At 41.8% G+C, this 19,001-nt stretch overlaps 1 protein-coding gene and 1 long non-coding RNA gene across 4 annotated transcripts; one reads left to right on the forward strand and one right to left on the reverse strand.

Moving 5' to 3' along the window:
• Nucleotides 1–1,884: 1,884 nt before the first annotated feature.
• Nucleotides 1,885–8,450, reverse strand: LOC306653061. Its single transcript, XR_013761627.1, has 3 exons — nucleotides 6,279–8,450; nucleotides 2,306–2,413; nucleotides 1,885–2,218 (listed from the first exon to the last, which is right to left on the reverse strand). It is a non-coding gene; the product is annotated as an uncharacterized lncRNA (long non-coding RNA).
• SIX4 (SIX homeobox 4) lies at nucleotides 5,014–17,612 on the forward strand. 3 transcript variants are annotated; one of them, XM_079125807.1, is made up of 4 exons: nucleotides 5,014–5,142; nucleotides 5,350–6,185; nucleotides 8,951–9,636; nucleotides 13,264–17,612. In XM_079125807.1, exons 1-4 carry the CDS (start codon nucleotides 5,140–5,142, stop codon nucleotides 14,058–14,060), a joined length of 2,322 nt encoding a protein of 773 aa, XP_078981933.1. In that variant the 5' UTR covers nucleotides 5,014–5,139; the 3' UTR covers nucleotides 14,061–17,612. The 3 variants fall into 3 exon arrangements, with proteins under 3 accessions (XP_078981933.1, XP_078981932.1, XP_078981934.1); XM_079125806.1 differs by lacking the exon at nucleotides 5,014–5,142 and having other exon boundaries at nucleotides 5,264–6,185; XM_079125808.1 differs by lacking the exon at nucleotides 5,014–5,142 and having other exon boundaries at nucleotides 5,264–6,185; nucleotides 8,951–9,180.
• Nucleotides 17,613–19,001: the final 1,389 nt, after the last annotated feature.

A 19,001-nucleotide genomic window follows, 5' to 3' on the forward strand; every position in this document is an offset into this window, starting at 1 on the left:
AGTGAGGCCTGAAGCAATTTAGTAAGACCCTATCTTAAAATTTAAAAATTTTAAAAGACTGAGATATAGCCCAGTGGTAAAGCACCCTGGGTTCAATTCCCCAGGACCAAATAATAATAATAAATTAAATAAATCAGACAAACCTGTATTTGAGCCAAATTTCTTATCACTTACCTCAGTTTCCTTTTCCCATGTAATATGCTTCAAGGATTGCTCTAATGGTTAAATTACATAACGTGAACATGTATAAAGACCCCACTATAATGCTTTGTATATAACAGACTCTGAAATATACATCATTTTGACTGGTGAGGCTCAAATCACATAGAAGAGCCAAAGAGTTTTGAGGAGAAAAGTGCTGCTAAGTACCAGGTTTCTAATTCAAATGGAAATTCAGCCTGGGTAGAAGAACCACAAAACTTGTTAGGAGTGCAGTTCAGTGGCAGAGTGCTTTCCTGCCACACACAAGTCCTGGGTTCTATCCCCAGCACCACAAAAAATGTGTATGTATAATTTTTTAAATCAGCAAACTATCAAGTTTCCTACATAGCTGAAAATAGCGCAGGGACCAATTGAACAATTTCTCTACCTAAATCTGCTCATCCTCTAGCATTCCCACCTCAATTAACAGTAGATTGTACCCTCCAGGGCAGGGTTTCTTAAGTGTAGACCTTCCTTTCCAGCCTCAAGGCTATGCAACCCCATGGGGCTTCTCTCATCTGAAGGGCATAGTTAGAGCTGGGTTTCTTTACTAGGGAAAGCTTCTTTCTCCAATTCTTATGGAAAATAGTCCCTACCCACCCACCCCCAGCCTATGTGTTCTGCTGGGCCTACGAATCAATCAATCAGTGGCAATGCTGGTCCTCTGGCCCAGAGGTTGGCATGCAACCCTTATTGGACCAATCAGAGATCTGCTATGGAATTTTTCAAACTGGCAGGAAGGGAAAAGCAAAAGAGCCACTTTGATGACACGATAAGCTGGGAGCTTCTGGGAGCTATGTTCCCACCTCCTGAGGAAAGTTCCTGTGAAAACTAAGTCCCTGAGAACAGCAAAGACAGGTGGAGGAGGACAGCAGGTCCCCAAATCCAGCCAGCTGCACTCCTGCCCTTCCCGTTGTTTGGTATCAAGATTCAATAAATTCATCTTTTTGCCTAAGCCAGTTTGAACAGTTTCTATCTCCTGGAAAAATTCATATGATCACAAAAAGGCAAGAGTGCTGCTCTGCCAGGAGATGATTAGAACCTGGCATTCAATCAGCCTCTGCCAGGATGTCTTCCCTCCACAGTCACCCATGTGACTCACTAGGTCCCCTCTGTCTCACTTACTGCATGGCAGTGTCCTACACAGGCAGATTCCTTGGTCACTGAATTCCAAAGCATTACAGCTAAGGCTCCCTCTACCAGTCTTAATCCTTCTAGCACAAATTTGGAAAACCCCAGAAAAAGATTCTGATTATTTTGGTTTGAGGCAAGTGCCCATCCTGGACCAATCAATAGGGGCTATGAGATGATGCACAGACACACACCACAGCAAACTGAGCATTTCAAAGTCCTTCATGATTTGTCTCCAACACACATTTAAACTAATCTTCCTCCACACGTGTACATAACACCCACACTCCAGAAACACAGGATTATTTGATATTTCAGAAATATACCACTTACCATGCCAAGCACCTCCATGGCTCCATGCTGTTCACATTCCATTCTCTTTGCCTCTATTGAACTACCATCCCTATCCTCTTGAAATTCTCACCATTAAAGACTGAGCTAAAAATTCACTCCCCACTGCCCCCCTCCTCTCAAAGTCTCTTTTATAAGAGTATCATAAGATATCTTATATTGTATTTACACATAAATGTCTTACTTCCTAAATATATCTTATCTCCCCCACAAGATTTTAAGTTCTTCAAGGTCAGGGACTACCAGTATATTCATCTTTTTATCCTTTGGTTCCTAATGCAATGCCTTCTACTTAGTCAAGATTAATAAATGTTTGGCAAATGAATGATCCTGCAGAAATGTTCACTACATTGCAACCATATCTAAATAACAATTGATGGGAAATGACTTTAGAACCTAACTTCCCTTAATAGTACCACTGTATAAGCTTTCTGAATAGAAAAACTTACCAAGAAATAATTTTATGGCCTTTCTTCCATCTTCCAGACAGCCAAAATCATCCTTGAATTAGGAAATCTCCATTTTGGTGACAAAACTATTAAATATAATCAAACAAATGTAGCACGTTATGCTGTACCATATTTTTTTCAAAACACTAAAATGGCAGAAGATTTCCACATACCCTCATCTCTCTTTAGGCTGGCAGGAAAAGATACAGAAACAAGAAGTGTGGGTTTTCTGACATTCTTCACACTCTCATAATCCCAGTCTCAACTCTTTTCTGAAATCACTGCACAGGTAATACTGCATGTCAGCACAACGATGTTGCAAACATTGGAAGCATAAACAGGTATTCATCAATTTTACAAACCATTTGGCAAAACCAGTGCCCTGAGATAAACTCCACACACAGTCTGGTACCCCAGTGAAATATAGCTATGTCTGAGTTCATTTTGAAGTGCTGGCAGAATGAACTCTGAGGCTCCTGCTGCAAATAAATAAATAAATCCTGGAGGCTGGGTTGGATTTCATTTTTGATCCTACAAGCATCTCTTCCTGTCATTGATGTATAGAAGTCATAAAAGGCCACTGCTGCTTCTGTGTAATCTGTTGAACTTGGTGTTCTAGAATACACAGAAGATATGCAGCAGCCCAATATGTGCTTTTCTAAGTCAGCACCCTATGTTTGATTGATATTAATTCTGAAGCAGATTCCTATGACCTGATGATATTGGATAATAAGCCCTAATATAACCAAAGGTGTTCAAATTAAGCACATAAAACTGAAAAGTCTCCTACTTTGCAAAATCACAAGAATGAGAGCATTTACTAAGGATTAATTATGTATGAAGTGCTTTTGGGCACATCTCGTTTAATCCTGCAACAACCTTGTCAATAAATGGCAGAGTTAGGATTAAACTTATGTCTAAGATAGCTGGTTCTCAAATTCCTGTTCTTTCCATCAAACCACACTACCTCCTGTCTACTTTGCTCTGATAAACATGCCTTAAAATTTCAAGGAACTAGCTAGCACAGTGGCACACCCTTGTAACCCCAGTTCTCAGGAGACTGAGGCAGGAAGGTCACCAAGTTCCAGGTCAGCCTTGGCAACTTGGCAAGACCCTATCTCAAAATAAAAATTAAGAAGGACTGGGGATGTAGCTCAGTGGTAAAGCCCCACTGGATTCAATCCCCAATATTGTGAAAAATAAATAAATAAAAATTCTACCAACTAAATGCAGTATGTGTCCTACATTGAATTGTGAAGCAGAAAGCAGACATTAATAGAAAGCTGCTGAAATCCAGAAAAGGTCTAGAATTTAATAAGTAGTAAAGTGCTGATGTTAATTTGTTGAGGCAAATGTACCCTTATAATCTAAGCTGTTAACATTACTGGCAACTGTGTGAAGAAGTGGAAATTCTATTTTTGTGATTTTCCACTAAGTCAAAATTATTCCAAAATAAAACTGTTTTTAAAAGTTAGAGTTTTGAATCTCAGATATTGTCCTGAAGCTTGATATCTAACTGGATGTTTCCAAAGGAGAAGAAGCAAGTGGTCTTTTCTACAACTATGAAATTTAAATCTACCAGACATCACTTCTGGCTTCATCATATTAGGTTGGTACAAAAACAAGTTAAATCCTATGTCAAATGACATCTTGGTTGACCAGCAATAAAATGCAGCCCCATAGCAAAAAAGAAAACCTCTTGCCCAGCTGATCATGACTGCAGGTGACCTAAACAGCTGTTTATAATGTGCTGAAGTAGGCAGTTATGGGTAGTTGGGAAGCAGAAAGGAGGCAAGGCCAACCTGAAGTAAAGGTTAGTGTGATGTCATTAAAAGGTTGTATTCTGAGAAAGAGCAGTGGTGGCCAGACCCAACTGACTACAGTAGTCAGAGGCACAAATGGGTTTATCACTTTCTGAGTTAAGACCTCAAGCAAACCTTGAAAAAAGAGACACAACGGCAACAGCAACAGACTCCACCCCCCACACTCGGCCTCAGACCAGAGGGCAATCTTTCTTCTATCTATGTTGTGGAGAGGGCTGCTGATCCTGCGCTGATCTCCTCGAGGACACCACGCATAAAGAATGGTGTTTCTTCCAGGAATATCATCTTCAAGGAAAAACTACTTTTCCGTCCCCAGAACCAGGGTGGGGGGCACTATTTATACATTTATATTAAAAATATTCTAAGACTTGAATATCCAGACTCTTATAATTTTAAGCTTAGATCTCTTTTACACTACTTATCCAGGATAAACATATGATTCAGTATTCTGTATGCTTAATTATATCATGTTCATCCCAGTTGGGTTTCCAGTTCACAAGTGACAAGGTTAAGCACATCTTTTTAAGGTTTCTTGTTTTTGCCTTTTCAGTGGGCTATTAATGCAGTTTACTTCAAGGTTTTCAAACATTTCCCCCCTTTGGAATTTTAATTTACTCTAAATGCTTGCCACCTCAGAATATTCCCCAGCGCCCGCCATTCAGTTCTTGACCCTTCTGAATACAAATCTTTGATAAAGATATCCGAGGGGGTGGGATTATGGAGACATTCTGAGAATTGTCCTCTCCAAGTTCTGTCATCTAGATGCTGAGGGTTGTCTCTTTGTTCAGAATTTAGCCGTCCAGACCGTAAGGCCACACAACTAATATGCCCTCTGAAATCACAGGCCCTTTCTTTGAAAGAGTTGTCCAGTTTTCAGGCCACATTAGGTAATTGCCTGTACAGCAGCATAGTCAGAAAAGAATGTTGGTGCTTGCCTTCAGGTATAGGTGCCTGGGGGTCAGGAGCACAGGGAAAGGCAAGGGGTGGAGTAGGAGGCGGGTGATCGACAGGGATAGAAACAGTGTCTCCTCCTCCCTCTGAATGCGAAATAGCCAATGAGGTGGCGCGGCCAGGCCGGCCGGGCCGCCAGTGCCATATAGTATGCAGCAACCGGAGGAGTCACGTTGGGGGAACGGCAGAAAGCAGCTATCCGTTTACACTACTTTGCTCTAGCAGCTATCTTAATGGTGACTGCGTGGCCGGGGGGAAACCTGATCGGCCAGATCCAGCCGAAACCGGGAGGGAGGGAGTGGGCTTTCCGGAGGGGGGGAGGAGGAGGGAGACGAAGGAGGAGGAGTAAGAGAGGGGGAAAGAAAGAGGAAAAGAGTGCGAGGGAGTGAGGGAGGGAGGAAAATAAACAACAAAAAATGTCCTCTTCCTCCCCCACCGGGCAGATTGCAAGTGCGGCGGACATCAAGCAGGAGAATGGGATGGAAAGCGCCTCGGAAGGGCAGGAGGCGCACCGAGAAGTGGCGGGGGGCGCGGCGGCGGGGCTGAGCCCCCCGGCTCCAGCCCCTTTCCCCCTGGAGCCGGGGGACGCCGCGGCCGCCGCCGCCAGGGTGAGCGGAGAGGAAGGGGCAGTGGCGGCGGCGGCCGGAGCGGCGGCGGATCAGGTACAACTCCACTCGGAACTTCTGGGCAGGCACCACCATGCCGCCGCCACCACCACCGCACAGACCCCGCTGGCCTTCTCGCCGGACCATGTCGCCTGCGTGTGCGAGGCGCTGCAGCAGGGGGGCAACCTGGACCGCCTGGCCCGGTTCCTGTGGTCCCTGCCCCAGAGCGACCTGCTACGTGGCAACGAGAGCCTGCTGAAGGCGCGGGCGCTCGTGGCCTTCCACCAGGGCATCTACCCCGAGCTCTACAGCATCCTCGAGAGCCACAGCTTCGAGTCGGCCAACCACCCGCTGCTGCAGCAGCTCTGGTACAAGGCGCGATACACCGAGGCCGAGCGAGCCCGCGGTCGGCCGCTGGGCGCCGTGGACAAGTACCGGCTGCGCAGGAAATTCCCCCTGCCCCGCACCATCTGGGACGGCGAGGAGACGGTGTATTGTTTCAAGGAGAAGTCGCGCAACGCGCTCAAGGAGCTCTACAAGCAGAATCGCTACCCTTCGCCCGCCGAGAAGCGGCACCTGGCCAAGATCACCGGCCTCTCTCTCACCCAGGTCAGCAACTGGTTCAAGAACCGCCGGCAGCGCGACCGGAACCCCTCGGAGACCCAGTCCAAAAGGTGAGCGCCAACTTTCCTCCTCCTCCCCCTTCCTCTCCCCCACCCCCTTCCCGGCTTTCTTTTCCTCCAAGTGCTCGCAAACATGGCGCTTACCTTCCCCACCAGCCGGGTCCGGCTGCCCACCTCTCCCCGCCCCCACCTCACTCCCGCACCAGGAGTGGGGGGCGGCGGTCGCAAGGGCCGGGGGGAACCTCCCTCCTAACCCTCCCCCTCCGGCCCCCAGAAGTTTCTGGTCGCCTGCCTAGGTCTCAGTCCCCGCCCCCACCTCGGCTGGTCACCGCTGCCCGGCTTCCCACCCCCATCCCTCTGGCTTTGAAGTTGCCACTCTCTCCTTGGTTCTGGCCGGGCGAAGGAGGCGCGTGCGGACGCCGGCAGGGCAGCTCCCGCTGCCGCTTGAGGCCCGCAAAGGCTACCAGCGCTGGCCGGGTCCGCACCTCCGCTGGGTCACACCCGGCCTGTCGCGCGCACACTCTCTGTATCCCCAGGATTCGGCTGCCGCCGGGTCTTCCTTGAAGGTTGGCGAGGCAGCCCTGGGGGTAAGAGAGCCTTCGTAGCGGCTGGCGACCCAGAAGGGGTCTGAGGACGTCGAGGTTTTAACATGACAGAGTTAATCATTCACCCTGCCCGTTGTGGTTCCCTTCGCGGCCACCGCAACGTGGGGTGCCGGTGCGGCTCGGCTCTGCCGTGTTTTGAAACCTGATTCTGAACAACTTCGGATCGGGTTTCAGCGCCGCGGGGGTAGCAGGGCTGCTGGGCCCCTTCCTCGGTCCCCTAACTGCGTGACTCTCTACTGGTACCGTAATTGGGAGGTGGAAGACAGGCTGGCATAAGGCGGACAGCAGAAAAGAAGTAGGGGCGCTATCAACTCAGTCCTTCCTTGAGCTTCCACCCTTTCGGACTTGAACTTTTTGACTGGCAGGTTTTTCCCCTCTCCAGTAGAAATACCGGGTTTTCCACCTCTTTTGTGTGTCCTCCGGAGTCAGACACTTGGTGTGTGTGTGTGTGTGTGTGTGTGTGTGTGTGTGTGTGTGTGTGTGTGTTCGCGCGCGCATGTATGTTTGTATTGTTGGACGAGGTAAAGTAAGGAAAAGGTCGTCCAAAGAGATGGTGTCTCCAGCCCTGCGGGGACTGGAGAGAAAGAATCCAAACTCTGCTCGAAGGTTATGCTCAGGGAAGGAATCTGGGAGTCAGGGGAGCCAGCCCGTCTGGGCCAGGTGAAGGTGATCACCTGGTACATTCCAGAGCCCGCCGCGGCCCGCCCTTGCAGCTCCTGCCCCTAGGACCCGGTGGGGGCCCGACGGCTGCCGCTTGCCTCGCCCAAGGCAGAGAGAGGCTCTGTGCCCTCGACCGGCCTCCCGGTAACCAAAACAAAACGCGCACGGAGACTGGAAAACACCTTCCGCAAACTTGCGGAGGGACCCAAAAAAAGCCCGCTGGTTAGGCCAGGCCACCTGCCCGCTAGAGGCCGCGGATCCCGGCGCCCAAGCACCAACGGAATCTGCTAGGCCGGGGGTCAGAGGGTGGGAAGCGGACACAGCGCGCAGGCCAGCTGCCCAGCAGCCTACCTTCCTAAACTGGGCGTGTTCCAGAATCTCCCTCGTCCCCCACGCCACACTGCCAACTTCACCCCCCTCCCCACCAACTCCACGCTCCCCCGCCCTGGGCCTAGTCGCCTGGTTTAGGCCCCTCTCCGGATCTACCTCCCACCCGCACCCCCGGTGAGTCACCCTCGCAGACGGCGACGGCGGCTCAGCCTCAGCTCGTAAATCAAAGGGCTTTCCGCGCTCCTGGCCCCGCAGCCCAAAGCCTGGGTAATCCCCTCCCCTCGGCATGAAAGCGAACCGCGGGCCACTGCAGGGATGTCAGATCCTCTGCTGGGCCAAGTCCCACACCGCGCTTCCAAACTGCCTCTGCCCTGCTCTCTTAACCCAGCCTCTAACCAAATGGTGAAAAAAGCCCACCCAATCTCTAGCCCCAATTTGATACGTTCCCCAAGTCGGGGAGCAAAAGTTTACACACATGCCTGGAACAGGATTCTTGGAAGGGGTCTGATAGTTACCAGGCGACTGAGTGACCCACACCCTTTGCCTCCCACCTACCAGGGCACTGGATGGTGTATGTTAAATAGGTTCCTATGGCTTCCTTTGGATTCAAAGGCGACTGCACATAACTGTTCTTTGGTTGAAAGTGTCTTTCCTACAACAAGGACAGCCTCTTTGTTGAATGAGAGAGTTGTCAGTCTGGTGGAGTAGAAGTTTGGGAGCAGGTGAGAAAATGATCTCTTGTTAACTAATGGCGAATAAAGCTGAACACTTCACACCTTCTGCTCCTTTGGCAGTTTCACATGCCTCTAACACTAATCTGAATAGGTCAGAGGGGAGGGGAAGCCATTCCTAAACAGGAAAAACTGATCACCTCATCTAATGAGTATTTCCTGTGATATAAGTAGCAGCATATTTCACAGTGAGGAATAGCACCTCAGTGCTATAACTATTTTCCTGTAAGTTCTGTAGCTAAATTTACATCTTCCAGATCTCTGGCCTTTCCCTGAATGTATTATTAAAAATGATTAGAATCTGAGAATTTATCTTTCCTGATTCCCTGGTCAGAAACTCCTGAAAGGTCTCAGAGTTTAAACAGGACTAGTTGTGCTTTCCTTAAATACTGCCCTTAATGGGTTTAGAAGTTGTTTTCTAAACACATGGCACCATGTAGAATGTCATCCCCCTGACCTTCTGAATGTCTTGATTTTCCCTTCTGTACAGTGAGTCAGATGGCAATCCCAGCACTGAAGATGAATCCAGCAAGGGCCATGAGGATTTGTCTCCTCACCCACTCTCAGGTTCATCAGATGGCGTCACCAACCTCAGCCTTTCCAGTCACATGGAGCCAGTGTATATGCAACAAATTGGAAATACTAAGATATTAAGCTCTTCTGGAGTTTTGTTGAATGGAAGCTTGGTACCTGCAAGTACTTCACCTGTCTTCCTTAATGGTAATTCTTTTATTCAGGGACCCAATGGAGTTATCCTTAATGGATTAAATGTGGGAAATACACAGACAGTGTCATTGAACCCACCAAAACTGTCTTCAAACATTGTGAGCAATGGTATAGCCATGACTGACATACTGGGGTCTACCTCCCAGGATGTGAAGGAATTCAAAGTCCTCCAGAGTTCTGCTGCTAACTCAGCAGCCACCAACTCCTACAGCCCCAGTGCCCCTGTGTCATTCCCAGGGTTGATACCCAGCACTGAGGTGAAAAGAGAAGGCATTCAAACAGTGGCTTCCCAGGAGGGAGGCTCTGTAGTGACTTTTACTACACCAGTGCAAATTAACCAATATGGCATTGTCCAGATCCCCAATTCCGGAGCAAACGGCCAGTTCCTTAATGGGAGCATTGGATTCTCTCCACTGCCGCTGCCTCCTGTCTCAGTGGCAGCTTCGCAAGGTAAAAGCCTCATTTGGTACCATAATGCACCATGGAATGTGTTGGGCTGCTGCTGAAAATGGCATATTTAGTGAGAGCTACAGATTGATGTTACTGGTCAGGTACCTCATTGGCTGCCACAGCTGCAGAACAGCCTCGATATAATTCTCCTTAACATCATCCATGTAATATACAGCTTGCTTGATTTCCTTGCATGATGAAATGAGATTTTATTTTCACAAAACTGAATGGAAAAGTACAGTTCATAAGTCTTGCCAATTCTAGTTACAGAAATATGTCAATCAGTGCTTACAAACTAAGTAATGATGTCCACTATTTAACATTTTTAAATTAAAAATGAATTAAACTGTTAAGAACATAAAAAGTTGAACAGTTGGTAAGAATGTATATGCTTTACCTAAGCATTATTGACCAAAAATGTTTTAAATGAACAGGCTAAAAAGACTATACTAAGTTTGAATCATGTTCCCCCTATAATTAAGACTAAAACAAAATGACTTAAAACCAGAAGAATATGTGATTGGATTTCTGTTACTCTGGATGTATACTCACCCCCCTAAATGTGCACATTCATTTATGGAAACAACTATAAGCCTTATTGATATATATTTGTGACTTTATTACTAGCAATCTGCTAGTGAAAGCACTGATCTCAAGTTTTGGAAAGCCTAGGCTAATGTGTAACTCTTCACTGACTTTAAGCAAGTCTGGATCATTTGTCATTGTCTCTGTAGAGAAACAGGAATATTTGATAGTGGAGGTTACATGGCCCCTTGAATTCAAGGGTGGGAGATGTTGATGCATGTTTGCCTTTCTATAAGCAAATCTGAAATTGCAAATTTTTAAGTAATTGCTGGCCTTAAGACCCAGCTTTCTGTAAGGTGGTTTTACCAAAAAGAAAAAAAAAATTAGTCAATTCATACACAACACTGTTGTTTCCACAGCTATGGTCTACTTCAGCTTATTAGAAGCACTAATGGAAAAAATGACTGTAAATTTCTTTCTGTTTGTTTCCCTTTAGGTTAAATGGTAGTCAGACATGCCAGCCCTGCAGCATACTGTTCAGTTGTTCTTTGTTCCCGGTTATGGGGAAAATTAAGCTAAGTCAGTATCCCATATACGGCAAAAATATGAAAGCTACAGGAAAAGCCAAAGTACTTAGTTTTACAATATTGTACTCTAACTCCTTTTCCCTCTTTAGGAAAATTTCCAAACAATAGGTAACATTTAAAACCAAAACCTTTGAGCCCTGGCTCAGGAGGCTGAGATAGGAGGATGGTGAGTTCAAAGCCGGCCTCAGCAAAAACAAGGTGCTAAGCACTCAGAGAGACCCCGTTTCTAAATAAAATACAAAATAGGGCTGGGGATGTGGCTCAGTGGTGAGTGCCCCTGAGTTCAATCCCTGGTACACACCCCCCCCCCAAAAAAAAACCTTGAACATAAAGTTAGTATGTACATTGGGGAAGGAGAAAAGTTAAAAATGCTTATTATTTATAATCCAGAAAAGTACTACCATAGAAAATTACTGTGAACTAATATCTAATTTTTTAAAATGTCCCATAGATGTTATTTTTTTTAAAGTGGGTTAAATAGAAATAAGAGTAGCATTTTAAGTTAAAATAGTTAAATGACAGGGCCATCAATCCTTAGACTATCTGGGTGAATTGAGGGCATTCAGTTTAACCAGAAGAGTCCAGTGAGCAAATTCCCTTATAGTAGTGGTGTATTACTATTACTGATAAAGCATTTTGGGGATATGAGTTCTCAAAAACACATGGAGCCTTATTTCAAATGTCTAGACAACCCTAACCTTTCTGTTGTTAGGATTTATATGAGAAAGTATAATATCTTTATCTTTTATTTGCTAAAAATCTGAGAAAATAAGGGATTTCTTTTCTTACCATCATTACAAAGGTATACTTTTTACCTACAATTTTTCAGATGGCGTTTTAATGATTTTAAAATTAATGTTTAATATATCACTCAGTTGCAATTGTACTTAAAAATCATTTTTAGATTATACCTCTTTCTCCTTTCCTTTGTATATAGTATAGTTTTTATACTTACAGAAATATTATTTTACTCATATTCAATAGCCATTGGGAATATTGCATGTGTTGTCTATTTTTTTCACATATACACTTGTAAATAATTTCACAAACACAAATACACAAAGTAAACATCTCTTTATGATAGTTTTTGCTAAAATCTAGCAGCCTACAAGAATTCTAGAGCATAATTCAAAGTCAAATGTTTTCATATAAAAGTGTTTTTTTTCATTTGGATAGCCTGAAGAAACATTCATGTTAGGGAATAGCCCAAACATACCTAGAAATGTTTTTCTTAACATCAGTATTTCTGTGAAGAAATTTTATAGGCTCTCTCTCTCTCTCTCTCTCTCTCTCTCTCTCTCTCTCTCTCTTTCTCTTTCTCTCTTTCTCGCTCATTTAAAGATATTTCTTGGAATTAGGATGCTTAAAATGGCATTAGGATGTTTGGAAGACATATAAACAGCCTCTCTTGGCACTTACTTATCCATATAGGTGGTAATCACAATTATTCTAATAATTCAAGAAGAGAAATAATTCAGGGGAATTCCCTAATTTAACATTAATCTGTTTTTGCAAATACTAAAGAGTTGAAATCTATTTCCATGGTAGGGTGAACAAATTGCACATCTGATTTCCGCCACAAAACTTCCCCCCAGTGCATCTCTCCTTCAGTGGCAGTATTTAGGGGCCTAAATCATCTCACTACTGTCATTTCTCTTTTCCCATGTAAAGACTCGGGGAAATTTTTTTTTTTTTAATGGAGGTGGGGTGTCCAGTTTATCTGCACTGTCTGAATTATCTGACCTGAACATCTTCTAAGTTTTCCACTTACATTTCTTTTTCTCTACAGACCATTATAGTGACAGCCTCAAAAGATACAAACTTTTTAGAAACTCATTAGTTCTGGTCCTTTATGTTAATCTGTATTTTAATAAGCACATTTCAGTGTTATCATTAATTTTTCCTATCTACTACAACACTGAAAATTGAAAGCTGACTTAGCAACAGAAGAAAAAAACCTTTTGAATGTTTTGTTGACTTCACATTAATTTATGGCTAGTTTGGTGAAAGTCTACAACTTGTCTGTACAGGCTTATGTGGTTAACTTGTAAGCCTTAGGGGAAACTCATTTTATGTGGTATTTTCTACATTTCCATTTTATGTCAGTTATTGAGCAGTCCAAAGCAAAGGCATTTTATTTTGCATTTATATTTTCTAGTCAAACTGGCAAAGCTAGCAAAAATTATCAACTAATTGAGAGATGTCAGTTAGTAATAATGAACCAACTTGAGATATATATCTCATTCTCTTGCTCTCTCTCTATATATATACATAGAGAGAAGCATATACAGAGAGAGATATAGTTTTTTTTTTAACTTAACCAAGTGTAAAGCTGTAGTTTCAAATGCTGAATGAAGGTGATTCTGAACCAAAATTGGACTACATTATTACATAGAAGTTTCACTTTGCCAGACAACGATACATAAAGAAAAAAAATCATATGGGTAAAGAAGTGACTTTTTCTTTTTCCCTATCACTTCCATCAATGGTAATTGTTACTTTTATTTTTTCCTAGGTAATATTTCAGTAAATTCAAGCACTTCGGATGGGGGCACATTTACAAGCGAGTCTGCCACAGTCCAGCAAGGAAAGGTTTTCTTGAGCTCTCTTGCTCCCAGTGCAGTGGTATACACTGTTCCTAATTCAGGCCAGACTGTAGGATCTGTGAAACAGGAAGGTTTGGAAAGGAGCCTGGTATTTAGTCAGTTGATGCCTGTCAATCAGAATGCTCAAGTAAATGCAAACCTGTCTTCTGAAAATATCTCGGGGAGTGGCCTCCATCCACTGGCCTCCTCATTAGTTAATGTATCCCCAGCTCACAATTTTTCCCTGACTCCCCCTACACTACTAAATCCCACCGAGCTAAACCCTGACATTGCTGATAGCCAGCCAATGTCTGCACCTGTGGCAAACAAATCCACTGTGACATCCGTCAGCAACACTAACTATGCAACCCTTCAGAACTGTTCCCTTATTACTGGTCAAGACCTATTATCAGTCCCCATGACTCAGGCTGCCCTTGGGGAAATAGTTCCTGCAGCTGAAGACCAGGTGGGTCATGCCTCCCCAGCAGGACACCAGGATTTTGTCAGAGAACATCGTTTGGTTCTACAATCAGTAGCTAACATAAAAGAGAATTTCTTACAAAATTCTGAGAGTAAAGCAGCAAGCAGCTTAATGATGCTGGACTCCAAATCCAAGTATGTCCTAGATAGCATGGTTGAAACTGTCTGTGAAGACCTGGAAACAGACAAAAAAGAGCTTGCCAAGCTCCAAACTGTTCAGTTGGATGAAGATATGCAAGACTTATAAATTTTATTTCTTATACGTCCCCAAACCCTTTTTTCGCATCAGCAGCAAATCTTTTCAAGAAGCCCCAAGACAAAGCATTTTCCCATTGAAAGGAAAATACTATACTTTTGCAAGTAAATGCATTGAAGAAACTTTGAATTGATCCGCATGAAGATCAGTTAAATATACAATCATAGAACTGCATTACTGCAGATTTTTTTGTTCACACATAACGTTCTCTTTTAAATAAATGGAGACAAAGGAACAAGATGAAATATATCAAGTCAGAGGATGTTATTTAGTTGGCAATATCATTCTAAGGTCAAAATAGAACTCGATAGTTTTTTAAATTAAATGCATACACCTAACAGAATTAAGTATAGCTGAAGACTGTTAGAAACAATGCAGTTATTTTTGTTTACTTTTACTTCATGGGCATTGATAAGGTTAAGAAACAGATGGTACTGCAAACTATTTTAAGGGTTTTTTTTTTTTAAGGTTAAATAGCTTAAAATATATATACATATGTATATGTATGTGCATACACACATTTCTCTTTCAGCGTTTTTGAGAAAGTCTTGGTTAAGTCTCTACACATTTCCAAATATCATTGCTAACAGTTCATTGTGGCTGAGAAAGTTTGAACCTCCACAAAAACTCTGAAACAAACTTCAGTATGAATGTAAATATATCAGTTCTGTAAGTAGGATTTGAGTACAGTGAATTTTATTTATACTGTGTATGTTTCTCTTATACTTCAGGCGTTATAAACTGAAAAGAAAAATGTTTTCTTACTGTTTAATTTATTTTTATTGTTTGAACAGGAAGCAAACATCATTGTTTCCAACAAAGTTTTACTTTTTGTAGACTTTTAAAAACAATGATTTTATCAGGAGTCTATTAAGGTCAATATTAATAACACTGAAACAGGAACTCTAACTCCCAATATTGGAATTTTGGTACTTTTTTCATATCTTTGTTCTTTATTTAGCAACATGATTCATTTAAATATGTTTTATATAGAATTCTATGTGCCTTTTTACCTTGTGGCCTTTTTATTAGTAGTGAGGTACAGAAGTGTCAACAAAAGCACTGATGGTTCTTTTCTACTATCTAACAGGGTTAATTTCATCCCAGAATTGCTTTAAATCTGGAGAACTTAAGTTTCACTAAATAATGTGTACAATGTTTATCATGCAAATGGATAAACTGTTATTGATGATTTTCATTACAGTGAAAATAGAAGACCATGTAAAATCAGTTATGCAGTCTGGGAAAACAAAAATTTTAAAGTAAAGAAAAAACATATAGATTCTATTGAACAAAATACCTGTCCCATCAAAATTTCATTCTCAGTGTTTTGAATCAGTTACTACACTATGACACATGACTGTTTGCACTATATTATCATGTCTTCTGTAAAAGCAAATTTTTGGAGTTTCTATAAGAAGTTTGCTTGATAACGTTGTGAGCTATGTTTATCAGGACTCTGAATGCAAGATGTGGTAATGCGATTCATTTATATAGTGAGTAAAGTTACCTTCTGGCCTCTAAAAAGCCAGAAAAGTGAGAAAAGGATCTCTTCAGTGAGGACTTAAAGTTGATAAACATAAAAATGTTACATCTTGTTTACTAAGATGTGGACAAATGGTCCTCTCTAGAACTCTTCATGCCCATCAGCAAAGCATGTTGAATAAGGGCCGTAGAGTACTTAACTTTTGCTATTATTGCAAATGTAAATCACAGGGGTAGATGAGTAGACCTATGAAGAATTCCCCTCATTTTGACAAGGAACTTATATCTTTTTTTTTTTTTTTTTTTTTTTAATGGAATTGGTGAATATTCCTAAGCTGCTGAAACTATGTTTTTTGCTTTGGTTTTACCAAGTCAGGTGTTCTAGAACTCTCTTCCATTCTACCACTACTTATACAGCTTGCTTTTTCTTTGGTTCTATGTTACCAAGATTAAGTACATGGCTCTGTAGTATAGTTTACATAAAACTGATGTTTTCCATTTGATTTCTGCAGCTATCAAAAGTTTGTTAATTATTTAAAACTACCCATCCAGTAAGGGAGATGGGCAAGTTTAAAAAGTTATATATGTTACATATATAATTGGAAATTTTTATATGTCTTCCAAAAATATAAGCCTCTTTTATTCAGAGTTCTTCTTTTCCCCTTATGAAAAAGAAGATAGCACAAAACTTAAGACTTACCTAGGAAACCCATTCATATTTTCAACATGATGTAATAGTAACCCTACAATTACTCCAGGTAGCTACACAATATACCAGGTTAAGAATCAATGCACATTATAAAGAACTTATTGTTCTTTTCTATTTCAGTAAAATAAGGGCCAGTTGGCATGTAGCCCACGTATATGTGAATGGAATAAGATTAAACCCCATGATCTCCTCGCACAGAATTGCAAATTTTTTTTGCAATACCAAGGGCCAGACTCAGAACCCTTGGAGTTCATGTGGCAGAATATCCTTACATAAACCAATGCTTGAAGATGCTGCAGATGACCCTTTAGTGACCCCTGAAGAAGAATCAGAATGGGGCAAATAACCCTTCAAATCCCAACCTCTGCTGCTGGCTGTGGGATTTTTGGTGTGAGCCTATCTATGCACTCTATCAGCCAGAATTTGGCATTTAGCTTAGTTACATCTAGTAAAGGACAGTCTATTGTTTAAATAGAAGGTGCATTTGTTTCTCAAGCAAGAGCACCTGTGTTGTACTGCATTTTATCTCATGTATAATTATAGTAAAGACTCTGAATTAAACACACATTTTAGTGCCTTTCTTATGTTGTGAAAGGCAGGTAGATGTTTTAGCCATAGATGATTTTTTTAAAAAATAGTTAAATTGCACACTGACCTTAAATCTCCCTGTATGTGCCCTTGTATCTTGCATGTTAAAAGTTGGATAATTGGGCATGTGTAGCAGCAACCTACCCTGCTACATCCTAGATGAGTGTGCATTAGTCCATAGCCACCAGTACTCCATTCTTTAAAATGTTTTGACAGATCATCTCATATAAAAATAATTCAGAAAAACTGTAGGGAAAAGAAATATATTTTACAAAAGATGTTTCAAAGTCATCCTAAAATTTAGATGATAGGGCCTGTTACTTTGTATCTAATTGATACATTTCAAGTTAATTAAATATTACCACCATACATTTTATTAGTCAAAATTATATAGCATGTGACTCTTTTGGCTTTCAGGGTTCTCAAACGTTTTTTATTCTTTTGTTGCATGTACTGTATGTTCAGAGGCAATCAGTTACGTACTCCAAATGGTTTTACTGTGCCTTACACAAAAAGAAACTCTATACAGAATGTATATCATGGGGTGGGGGAACAGAGTCTTTACTGCACTGTTAGGTGATGGCACACAGAGCATGTCCCAGAACATTTCTGTGCTTAATTACCCAACCAAAGAGATCTAAAGTATGTATGTTGTACTGTAATGGGGGTTTATGCCTGGACAATTAAGTGTTTTATTTGTTTTCTGAAATGATGTGAACTTATTTTTCTAAACACTATGCTAAATAAACTTTATATTTATACATAACCTGTGCTGGAAAAAGTTATTTGAGGAGTATTGTGTTTCAAAATGTGAGTAACCTATCTTACTAGGCAAGAAATGGGAAACAATGTTGACTTTATCAGTGGAAAAGCAAAGAAGAGAAAGAACATTCATAAACATTTCAAAGACTGGCAAATATTTAAAAGACCAGTTGGAGTAATTTTGGAAAAGTAATACCTGATCTTTGTACAGAATTATGCAATTCAGTTAACTGTACCACATACTCAGAGCTAAATTATAAGATTTTAACCAGGGGGTGGGGGTGTACCCTACTCATTGTGTGTCCCGAGATCTGAATGTGGTAACTGGCATACAGTAGGTAGTCTGTAAGGTCGAATGGGGTTAAATTGAAAATCTGTTCCCATGGGCTGGGGAGATAGCTCAGTTGGTAGAGTGCTTGCCTTGCAAGCACAAAGTCCTGGGTTCGATCCCCAGTACCGCAAAAAAAAAAAAAAAAAAAAAAAAAAAAAAATCTGTTCCCAACTGGATTAAAAGAGCTCAACATTACCCATCCCTAGGGCACTGCCATTAGCCCAAGTCTGGTTACACCACAGTTTGAAAATTTGGGCAGAACTGCATTGCTGCTAAATGTGGAAGACCTAGGCCTTGGTATAGTTTGGTCCTAATTTTAAAATGATGTGACATCTGACTTTATTTGACTCCACTGAGACTAAAAGTAGATTGGGAACCAACTGTACAATTATATTATCAAACTAATTAAAACATAAAATTGATTTCAGATAATTATGTCAGTCATTTTTATATTCTTGTTATTCTCATTTATTTAGCAACTTTCAACCAAGCATTCTACTGATGGAGCTATCTCCCCAGCCCCAATATTTAGCAACTTTGTGTGTAGTAGTTAAGGCAATTAAATGTGTCTTGGTAAATGAGCACAGGGTCAGAATCTTGGAGTTGTTACATTTTATAACATTTTACCCAAATATTTTTAAACATTTGACAAGGTAGCTGCCCTATTTAAAACTTTTCTGGCTCTTGAGAAACTAGTAAATTAAACTTGCCAATGGGAATTCAAGGCCTTCAGCTATGTGGTTCCATCCCATTTTTCCAGTTTCCTAGAAAAAATAATAAAAGTGATGGGCTGGGGATATAGCTCAGTTGGTAGTGCCTGCCTCGCATGCACAGGGCCCTGGGTTCAATCCCCAGCACCAAAAAAAAAAAAAAAAAAAAAAAAAAAAAAAAAAAAGAATGAAAGAATAATAAAAGTGAGTGAAAATTTACCTTTGCACATCACCATTTCCAGTAAAACAGACAGTAAATAAACAAGATGCCTTCAGATAATGGTCAGTTCCATAAAGTTGATAGTAAAGAGTATGGAGTTGAGAATGAGGAATGGTAGTGTGGGAGA

Source organism: Sciurus vulgaris, assembly GCF_902686455.1.
Source record: "Sciurus vulgaris genome assembly, chromosome: 2".
Taxonomy (NCBI): domain Eukaryota; kingdom Metazoa; phylum Chordata; class Mammalia; order Rodentia; family Sciuridae; genus Sciurus; species Sciurus vulgaris.

Excerpts from the sequence above, each read along its gene's own strand:
- SIX4 (XM_079125806.1), top strand. The coding sequence starts at position 5,323 with ATGTCCTCTTCCTCCCCCACCGGGCAGATTGCAAGTGCGGCGGACATC. Across the intron at positions 6,186-8,950 it reads TCGGAGACCCAGTCCAAAAG|TGAGTCAGATGGCAATCCCA; the intron begins GTGAGCGCCAAC and ends CCTTCTGTACAG. Across the intron at positions 9,637-13,263 it reads CTCAGTGGCAGCTTCGCAAG|GTAATATTTCAGTAAATTCA; the intron begins GTAAAAGCCTCA and ends ATTTTTTCCTAG.